The sequence below is a fragment of the Camarhynchus parvulus genome, chromosome 1 (genome assembly GCF_901933205.1).
Source record: "Camarhynchus parvulus chromosome 1, STF_HiC, whole genome shotgun sequence".
Classification (NCBI taxonomy): Eukaryota; Metazoa; Chordata; class Aves; order Passeriformes; family Thraupidae; genus Camarhynchus; species Camarhynchus parvulus.
The window spans coordinates 74,351,537-74,362,914 of NC_044571.1; the positions used below are offsets into that span (position 1 = coordinate 74,351,537).

Sequence of the window (11,378 nt, forward strand, 5' to 3'; positions counted from 1 at the left end):
GTCTGCATTTTGGATTTTTTCATGAGCTATTTACATTAATACATGATGCCACGTTTTCCACTGCAATGACAACTGAGTTTTTGTTACACTTTTTTAAAGACTAGACAAAAATATGCTTTGCATTTTCCCTGTAGAACGGAAATGCCACAGACCAGATATAAAAGACTGATTTTAAAAAGAGGCAGGAGTGAAAAATAAGAAAACAGACCATATTCTCCAGTCATGTTTGCAAATGCATTGTAGAAATAGCACTGTAATTTCCCCCCATTTTTCTGCCTGCTAAAGAATCCCAACAAGCTACATTTGTAGGAAGACAAAGGCAATCAGAATTAAGATCCATATAAACTCTGATCCTATTAATAGTGAAAATTACAATCTATAAGGCTAATACAGAAATTTTTTACATTTTTACAAACATCAGGTTAATCTTAAGTCAGCTTTGGTAATACAGTGTATACTTCACAAAGGCAGGGTACAAACTTGTATCAAAAATTATTAAAACCATGCCATGCATTCTCAAAAACAATAAGAAGAGTAGATGACTGACCATCTTCACTTCAGGTTTTATGAGTTTACAGTCCTCAACTTGATTTGGTCAGATCCAAACAAACTAGCTTATAAAGCTACTACTGCCAGCTCATTGATCAACTAATCTCCTGAAAAACACAACAAACAAACAAAACCAAACCAAACCAAACACCCAAAACAAAAATATGACAGAAATCCCAGAATGCAAACAGCCTCCTCACCAACCTGAAGTGCATAACAGAAAGAGCTCAGTGATTCAGAAGTAATATCCAATCAATACGATCAGTTCACTTTCAGATGGAAAACAGGTAAAGTGGCAGTGTGACACCTCATACATAGCAAAACAAACAACTGAAGCGTGAACAGCTCAATCTAAAATGTGGAACCTAAATGTGAACCTAAAATGTGAAACACAAGATAGCTATGAAGCTTCTAAACTAACCAACTGTATCGGATGAATGGTTCAAGTCCTGGATGCTTGGGCTGACAATCCTTTTGGTATAGGACCATATTTGATCACATTTTACCGTCTCTAAAGGAAAACAAAGAAACCTGATACAGAGAAAACATTTCTGCTGCAACAGATGCCCAAGCCCTAATTGTTTATTAATACCAACTAACCCTTGTACAGACATTTAGAAACAACACAAGGCAAATAATTAGTGAGATAAATTAGTAACTTACAAGAACCAGATAGAACATTAACAATTCATGTTTTCTCAATCTACCAGCTAACACAGCTTTCGTGTGAATTGGAAATTGGATTTAGATTCTCTGACCTCCACATTTCCTGTTGGTATCCCACAATTCTCCCAATTATATGTATGTTAAACATTTATTCTCATCATGTTAACTTCCATGTGTTTTATCTTGGCATACCCCAGAGAAACACTAACTCTAAAATGCCTGAAAATTTGACATTGCCTCCTTTGAATTACCCAACATCTTCCAGATTATAAAAATGTCAATCTGGAAAATTCAGCCATAACGAGACTGAAATAATTTGATAATGTTTGATATTTTCTCTGCAGATAGCATCATTAAGTCTCTGCAATATTAGAGAAACTGCTAAGGTTTCAATTGCATTAATGTGGTTGGGTCTAACAGCAGTGATGAAAATTTAAGGAAGCTGCCTTGACAGTCAATGTAAAACAAAAGGAAGTAAAGAGTCATAATGGCTTAGATAGCTCTAACTCTAAAACTGCTGGAAAAACAGCAGCTATGACTTGGTTAAAAAAAAACTGAAATAAAATTAAAAGCTGTTAACAGCTTATCGCATAGCTGATCAATTTAAAGACAAGTAGCACACTGTCTGCAACAGATTCATGCTTTTTGTCATCTATTCTTAAAATTGAAAAAAAAATTCCAGATCCTCTCAAATTTTGTTCAGATTCCAGAATACTTCTACATGTTCTTACCATGCCAAACATTCAGCTGGAATATACACTTGCTATTAAAGAGCTTGCAAACTAACTCACCCGGATGCAAGCTCATGGTTTTAGCTTACTTCTGAGTGGAGAAAATAAAAACATATAAAATACCAAAGATCTTAATCACTAAGATGACTCAGAGACCTCAAACTCTTTGAGAAAAATGCACACACAACTAAATAAGTGAGAGCAAATAAGAAAACGAGCAGTAATAAAATAAGAAGCTTCCTAACTTGTGTTTGCCAACTCTTATACCTTTTCCTTGCTTAAGCTCTTCACAAGAAGTTGCATGACCACAACTAACAGAGCTCTAGGTAGCCATAATATTTCAGCAAAAACAAATATTACCCCACAAAAAAGACATTTTAATCAGCTTCTCATTATAGAACATATATCAAACAGTTACAGCAATCACTGCATTGCCAGAATAGCAGGAACTCTACTTCCTTTCAACAGTTAGGAAGTTATGCTACATCACACTAAAACACAACCCCAAAAATATAAATAAACAAAAAATATATTTTCCTTTATAAAGCAAGTCATGAGGACACAACTACAGATGTAAACAGAAAGTCCAGATCGTGTCTGACCACCTTCAGCCTTACACTACCTAGTACTACCAAGCCACCAGATCTCTGAAAAGTTTTATTACATTTTATGATCTCCCTTTCACAGTTTATCAAGCAGAAAAAGTTAGGTATTTCGCAACAATGTAATTATGGGGAAAGTAGGCCCATCTTTAAGAAGCTAACACCACTGCAGAACCTTGGTTTGCACTGGAATCCAGTTGATATTTGGTATATAAAATACTATTGTTGAAGATTGCATGCAAGATGTTTTCCATTACCATCTGTATGGCTGATTACCTTGTCAAGTGAGCAGTTTGCCTTATCTCTCTCTTCTGAGTGACCACATTCAAACCTCCCTCGGAGGGGACTTCTGCTGATAACAGACTATTGAATATCAGTGCATGACTGATAAGAACTATAACATCCCATTGTGAGATGCTCCGTCCAGAGGGAGGAGCCAAGAATTGCTGCCCCAATATAGTCTGAGATTCTAAAACTCCAGCAGCGCTTCTCTCCACGGGATTCACCAGAGGAACAGCAGCTGCCTTTTTCCTCCACTGGATCTCCAGAGGAAGACTACATCCTTCTCTACAGATCCTCCTTGCTCCAACAGAACCACCCCTGATACTTCAGAGGACTGCAGCCACATTTTCAATCGGACTGCCACCAACACCCTGACCAACAGGGTGTCAGGTTGGGTTCTGACTCTGTCAGTGTTGTTCTAGTGGACTGCATTGTTTATTTTATTCTTTTTTTTTTATTTCTTCCCTATTAAAGAACTGTTATTCCCTGCTCCCATATTTTTGCCTGAGAGCCCCTTAATTTAAAATTATAGCAATTTGGAGGAGTGGGGAGGGTTTACATTCTCATTTTCAGGGGAGGCTCCTGCCTTCCTTAGCAGACTCCTGTCTTTCCAAACCAAGACAACTATACTGTATAAAAGGGGTGGGGGGGGAGCAAATTCTCAGTACCTAAGTCATCCTCATCTTCCACATGAATTTCACTACATGATTCATACTTTCTAACACCTCCTTCATCTGACTAATGCAAATTTTTCCTGGGAAGCTCTGCGACCTTAGAAAGCAGAAGCTGATTCAAACTGAGCTGGTTTCCCTGAACGGGTCTGATGAGAGTTACTCTTTAATGGCAGCAGTCAGGACACTGCACAGAAGCTGTCCCAAAACATGAATTGCACAGTGAATGCAGTAAAAATATCCCTTATTTTCACACTTAAAACTTTCCCACTTCTGTCTGTACTCCATCCTTCCCTCCTTCATAATGAAGTCCTAAAAACTCCACATGATGACAGAAGTAGTATTAGTGTTTTAAATTTGGGAATCAATCTCTCCTACATAAGGACATTCTTTAAAAACAAATGAACAAAAATCCAAAAACCAAAACCTTATAAAGCCATTTGTTTGGCTTGCCAGCAGATGGAAGACTGTTTGTCCCACCTGACAGCTAAAATAAAGCATGTTTTGCTTTGTTTGGTCTTCTCACAGAGTAGAGACAGCAGTCAGCTAGTCATTGGCATGTTGTCCCCCCACATCCTTCCCCTTAACATCACACAAATTAAATTTTGCTGCTACAGGAGCTGTCTTTTATCCAGCCAAAATATACAAGGAAAGATGCAAGTGTAAGATAAATGTGCTGCAACACGGCAAAAGCAGATGAAAAAGCAGAGGCCCACAGATGAAAAACTGATGAACTTCAATGGTCTATTCACCTGTATCAGCTGTATCTACTCTTGTAGATATCATCTCCAAGTGTTTGCTTTGCTTTTATTAAATTTCTTTTTACTAGGAAAGAAAAAGGAAGATACACGTGCTTAACACAGAACCCAACAAATCTGATGAGCAAACCAGAAAACTGTGCAGGGCAAGTAATAACTTTTTAATACACTACAAAATTGGATTTTCTATCAAAATACAACACAGCACATAATAGCTATGAATGCTTAGAATTCCCAGCATCAGCCCAATAAATGGCAAGAAAACATCTACCTATGGAACTAGCAAATGTCTCCCAATCCTAAACGCTCCTGAAAATCTGACATAACATAAGCAACCTGTCATCTTTATTTAGGAAATATAAAAATATTTGCCTTGCTGAAAATAAGAATTTCTCTTAGAAATGGAAATATATCAGGCAAATACAGCTGAGGCTATTTTTTCTTATATTTACTGAGAAGAGTTGTGAAATATTTAAGATAAGTTTCTAGCATTTCGTAAGTCAGTATAAAAAAAAAATCTGCAAGTCTGTCTCTAAAAGGCTGTCTCACAACCTGGAAACCAGTAAGGGCTCCAAACTCTAATACCTGCACAGTCAATATCCAAATAAGCTTGTGACAATACAAAGTAAAGTCAGTTTCTACGTTGCAGTCTTGCAACAAATATATGTATCTGTAAAGCTGAAGCTACTGGAACCAGGCAGCATTAGCAAGAAACTCCTCAAAAGGCAATTTTTTAACACCTACACAGTAATTACAAAACCTTAGTCCTTGGATCAGATTTTTCTGCTACACTTTCTTAATTTGGAAAGCCAAAGCTAACTGTCAAAGGCTGTGAAGCACTTTTAGTTTTGTTAAAAAAAAATCAGTTCTATTTAGCAGCTCATTGTGACTGTACAATTTAACTTCCCAAAACACCAATTTAGTAATAAATTGTGATTGTTGTGCAGCATGAAAAAAACCACAACACCAAAACAATCTGACATGCATTTTTATAGTTACTTTTTATTTCAAGTCTTATTTTTCATAAAAGGTCCAAGTTAGGTTTTTTCTTTTCCTAATCACTAGTTTATTCCTCATTTTAAATATATATTCTTCATGGCCTAATTTTATAGTTTTGCATTTTGCCATCAGTTTATATTTTAATCCAAATGGTTTTACATTTTTCTATTAAAGAAAGAGTCATAAAGGATTAAGGGTGTTTCTTTGGAAAATAAAGAAATTTTCCTTTAAAGAGGAGATTTAATCACAATATCAACTGTCTTTCACAGTTTATCAAGCATTAGTGCTTTATCATTACAGAATTGTGTGATACCCGGTTAAAACTGGGTTAGAAACATGAAAAAAGCAGAGCAATGAAATTGCTACATATTATACATCCTTTAAGAATACATTTAAGATGGCTGTTTCTTCCCAGTTGCAAACAGAACAAGAACAAAGAAATGCCCCCCTGTTTACTCAGTGTAAGTGTATAACATCACTGTGATTCTTTAGCTCAGCAAGGATATCAGTTGTTTTAACATCCTTCACATCTGAAAATGATGTGCTTAGAGAAGTATTGATAAATTGTGACTTCCTTGATCTGTAAGAAGTAACATTTAAATCAAACCCTTTGTTAATTTCTTCATTCCAAGCAGTGCACCTATACACCTAAAGCTGTAACATTAGCTAACAATTTAGTGTTTATCTCTAGCAGCAAAAGATTAGATACTGATTGCTGCTATAAGATTTATTGAAATACAACAATAAAACCAGGAACAGTTAAAACTTTTTTCTTTTGAGTGCTTTTGTCCTTAAGGTGATCTACCTTTACCTTAAACAATCTGATTTGAAATTTGTTTCTAGGTCAGGAAATTCTTATTGAAAAGCTGAAATGCAGCAATTAAAGAAGCACTGCAATTAAAAAAACTGGACATGGCTGCTAGATAAAAGACATGTCAAATATCTGAACTATGGTGTAGGTGAGCCTAAGTCAATTAGGCTTAGGAATACATCAAAATTAACAGCACAAGGTTTAAAACTGTCTGGAGAAGAGCTTTCCTCCACTAGCTAGACTAAGTACGGTATTTAGCTTCTTCATGTGGGACTTATATACACGTTTGACCTGTCTCTGATTTGAAGAACTCTATCATCTCTTGCATTACCTTGCCTCAATAATGTGATAATGAGAATGAAAAGAGAAAAATGAGTCAAGTTCTTTTTTTATATTTCCTTGCCTCAGAGAAAACCAGTTTCAAATAATTAGGTGTTTGCACATAATAGCCTACTTTCTTAAAAAAGCATTTATTTGGGTATTTTTAGATCAAATTAATTTTTCTGTGAAATTCACATGCAGATAATTTACCCTTTTGTGTCTTTTAACAAGCAAGCCTAGCATAAAATCAAAATATTAATGAGAAAAGCTGATTCTACTGCATGTCAAATATTTAATTCTGGAATAAAACTGATATTGGAGACATCTGGATCAAAGTAAATATAGTGGGATATGTAAGAAAGATTGCAGGCTGATTTTCAAAGATATGGAATGAACTGTTAATTTATTTATCTTTGCAAATCCCTCTAAGCTAAAAAATTGCATTAGTGAAAAGAAATTCACTTGCACAGCAGGAAAGCTCTTGAGCCTAAGATCTAAACTTTTTTCAAATGCTCAAGGCAATCTTTATTAAGCTGTAATTATTTCCTAAGTCTCTGAAAACGTTCTGCTTTACAGAGCTTAAGTGACTGGTCAATCAACATCTCACACACCTCTCAAACCAAGCTGACACTTGTTGCAGAATTTCTTTTCAATAAGCGAAAAAAAATCAAACACAAGCTTGTTTTTTTCTACAGGAGTTAACAGTACTGTGAGAATCCTTCTCATTTCTTTTTTGAAAGGCTTAAAATAAACTCATACGCATTACCTGGCCAAATAATGTCCACAGACACTTCTACAAACAAATTTACAGGACAGTGTGCATTTTTCCAAATGACTCAAGAGTTCATCTTAAACTGATCTAAAGAGAAGAAAAATAACCATTGATTTCAGTAATTCTTCAAAAACAATTAAATTGAAAGACTTATTTAAATCTACAATAACCTGCCAGAAAACCAAAAGGCAGCAACACACCATACCTGAAGAGGATATTTTCCTTTTCTACCATCACTACAGTATTTATATCAATATCTGAAAAGAGGAAAAAAGGTGGTAAACCATTGCACACCTGTGGAACTTCTGTAGAACTGCTGCTTTTTGCAGTGGTAAGAATAACTTCGAGGGTGGTCTTGCCTTCACCTTTGAAGAAGGCTACGTCCTGTAGCAGTTTCATTTCTCAGATTTTAATAAGGAAGCACAAGTAATATGGAAAGAGACAGCTTCTTATGAACAATAAGTAAAACAAAGATACATAGGATGGATTAAGAAGTGACATAAAATGCTTATGTGCGCCAGGACTCCGTGTTACATAGTAACACACAAACAGCAGACTTCTCAAAACTTTCAGCTGCAGGATTCTCGTGTATCTGCACTGCAGATTTTGCATGCTCGCTGGTTGAACAATAAAGGAATATAAGAGCTACAATACACAGACTTCGATCGGGATTCTGTTGGATAACATCATAAGATTTAGAACTTCATATTTAAACAAGTGTTTGAAGAAAACAAACAAACCTACTGAAATGTACTTTGTTCACAGGGAACTCTTTGTCCTTGTAGCTGTTCCAAGGAAAGAGATTTATAGAAACAGAATGTACTTAGCAAGTGCAGAACAAGAGCACCACTCAGTGGAACTATCAGAGAAAATAATACTGGTAAAGTCAATACTTATTCACAGTCCAGCAACAAAAAAGAGTTGAAGGTGACTCTACTAAGACAAAAATCTTCCTCAGAATAATTTCAGGTGAAAAGATGGCCAGGTTTAAATTATAGTCTCTGTAATATGGAGTTCTAACCTTAATATTACTTATGTACTGGCTCTCTTTTCAAGACACAATTATTACATTTCCATTAGTATCTTATTTCTTTTTCAAAAATAGAAATTATAATTACAAAAAGGAAGACATATGAGTCATCTTTCACTGTTCAGTTTTTGAAACCACCAGCATCTCCCAAAACCACTAAAGCCTGTCTGTATCAGATCTCAAAGTATTACTTAGTCCTTAGACTTCAGAAATAAAGACTAACACCCTTCATAAAACTTGTCAGCTGGACATTGACAACATGCCTTTAAAACGCCAGCCACATTTACCCCTGCATAAAATACCAGCAGAGGATGTAAGATATCCCTACTTCCACATATAAATTTTTTTATTTTTCTTTATAAATTTGAATTTTGCAGTTCCCAAGAAAAGCTTCAAATACAAGTGTTTGAATATTTTGATTTTCACTATTTACCCACTGAAACCAGAAACTTTTTGGAATGAGGAATTAAAATCAGTGAGTCCTGTGGTAAGGCCAGTGGCAGCCCAACCCGAGTGTTTCCAAGGATACTGGCTCCAGGTGTTACCTTTGCCATGGCAGCCTGGGGAGGGCAGTGTTTTAGGTCTATGCCTAACCCCGTGTTGATACCACACTGGTATCAGCAGTGTTTGCACAGCATCAAGGCCTTCTCTGTCACTCTGCTCCCCCAGCAAACACTAGGATGAGAATGTGCAAGATGCTGTGAGGAGACACAGCTGGGACATCACCTTGCTTGCTTTGCCTGAGACCTATGATAAAAGCACCATCTTCAAGCTTAATTTGCTTATTTGGGCCCTGTGTCCCTGCAGTCCTGTCAGGTGTGCCCCAGTACCAAAGCAGCCTTACCCAGTGGACACAGCTCCTGTCACCAAACACACAACAGCTCTGGTGGAGGACCCTGCAAAGGCTGTCCTGTGGCCTCCCAGGCTGACCCTGTGCTCAGAGTGAGGGTCTACAGCAGGTGTGAGTCACAGGAATGAAATTCAGATTGCAGCAAAGTTTCTGTGTATCCTAGCTAAATGTCACAATGCAAAACTGTACACTTGTAGTTGTCATTAAAAAGGTGTAAAGTGATCAGACAGAAAGTTACCCAGTCAGGGTTTACCTGAATCTCTCCCTTAAAACACAACATATTTTACAGCATAAAATGCCAGGCAATTCCAAAAACTGTGGAGAAAGATTCTCTAAGAACACAACTAGTACTGTCATATCTGGTTAAATGTTTAAGAAAAAAAAGAATTCCAGTGAATCATAAATCCCAGTATGTTTCTCCTTTAACCCATGACTATGCACTGATGAACATTTGCAAACTAAATCATCTCCATAAAACTGTATATAAAAATACACTTTGCTACAATCCTAATTTAGATCCTGAAGTTCACTAACCTATACAGTCATTTCATTCTAATAAATAGGCCAATAACTAAAGTTTGTGAAGTCTAGACTTTTCCCAAGACCACCTCATGTGTTCCCTCCTCATGATCCCTTCTCACTGACAATTACTGCACATTCACAGCTAATCTGTGTTGCTGACGCACAAAATGTCCATACATATGGGACAACTGAGTAACACAGTCTATCAAGTTCTCATGGGGATGGATGCCATTGTCCCAGAAGGAGAAAGATGTTTCTCCTTCTGCCTCACACAGAGCAAATCCATAATTAAAGTATCTGCAGATGTTGGTAGTGCTCACATGATAGGAGGACTCATGATCTTATTTTCCCGGAGTTCTGCTTCTCTAAATGAGAAATATATCTGTATCTGTCCTACAATACACCCCAAAATAAACAACGAGGAGTGCATTTAACAGCTAGAAATCCCAAATACACAATACATTCATACACTCTTTGCTAATTACACTACATTTCTAGGACACAGATTAGTTCTTTGGGAAATGTGAAAATGTTCAGTACTCAAACACTGCAGAATCTGCTTTAGTCACCATAATGAATTACCTGGTAAATCAGTCTTCATAATATCAATGCCAACTTGAAGCTCAGGCTCAGCAGCAAGAACTGCATAATCTCCTTGATGAGAGACATTGAAGTTGTAATTTGAGTTGATACCAACCAAGTTACTGGCCAGGAAAGGTTTTCCTTTTGGTGTCCTTTGCAAGTGGACTTCATTCCAAGGTATGCACAGCTCCTCTGCAATTAATTTCCGCATCAGCAGGCGACCAGCCTGTGAAATAAAATGGAAGTAATTCATACAGAACTATTGCTAGAAAACCACACACCTAAAAAATCTTGGTGTATTACTGTTGATATCAATTAGTGTATTTTAGCCAAATAATTTAAGTTTCTCCCTTTTATAAAAACTATGTCAACTAAGTTTAAGCAGAAGAGTCCATCAGAGCATCAAACACATGGTCACTATTAGCACAATTAATACAAGTCCCTGCCCAGACAAATTGCAGCAGTTCCTTTCTCTACCTTAGTAACTTATTTACGATACTTTATGGCACAAATAAATACTTTTTACACCACCTTGAACAGTATAATTATCTGAATAGCCTTCCTTTCAGTACATCCATTCATTACCTAGGTGCTAAATGAAATTCTCAGCAGCTAAAATTGATGAGTAACTCCTTCCAGACTAATTAGCAGGCGCGTATTACTATGTTATTAGGCGAGATTCAAACCCTGGATCTTCTAAAACACCTTTATTCTCCTAGTGGTTACGCCGATGTCCTACGCAGAGTCCCTCAGGGTACGCTGATTTTTGTCTCCTGACTTGGTATCGCGACTTAGAACTTGTGAAGTCTTTCAGAGTAATACTGACAGCAGCCTGCCGTCACTCCTGGCTTCATACTTTTATACAAGCCTTATCCTTTAGCTTTACATCCCTGAAATGCCCTCACACGGCACGTTCTGCTACGAGAAATCAGGAATTTGATTTCTGACTGTGCAGAGAGACAACCGCGCCCCGGCTCCCCATGTACCAAGGCGGCTTTGGCATCGCGGGCAAACACAAACTGGCCGATGCGCTCCTTCTCCTCGGGCTGCACCAGCTGCGCGGCCAGCAGCCACTCGCGGCGGCGGGGCCGCCATGCGCCGCACGGGAAGGCCCAGCGCACGCTGCCCATGGCCGGCCCCGCCGCCACGGCCCGGCCGCGCTCCCTGCGCCCGCCCCCTCGAGGCTAGCGGGAGCCAATCGGCGTGCGGGAAGCGCGGAGGGCCCCGCCTCG

At 37.7% G+C, this 11,378-nt stretch overlaps 1 protein-coding gene across 2 annotated transcripts in view; it reads right to left on the reverse strand.

The window, feature by feature from the left end:
- AASDHPPT (aminoadipate-semialdehyde dehydrogenase-phosphopantetheinyl transferase) overlaps positions 1-11,289 on the reverse strand; it is a 29,262-nt gene extending 17,973 nt beyond the window's left edge. For both annotated transcript variants that reach the window (XR_004060970.1, XM_030954673.1), the window contains exons 1-2: positions 11,133-11,289; positions 10,147-10,372 (exon numbers count right to left, since the gene is read on the reverse strand). Coding sequence is in view for 1 of the 2 variants with exons in the window: in XM_030954673.1 (XP_030810533.1) it covers positions 10,147-10,372; positions 11,133-11,276 (370 nt within the window). In the remaining variant the exon portion in view is untranslated. The remainder of the gene's footprint in view (positions 1-10,146; positions 10,373-11,132) is intronic.
- Positions 11,290-11,378: the final 89 nt, after the last annotated feature.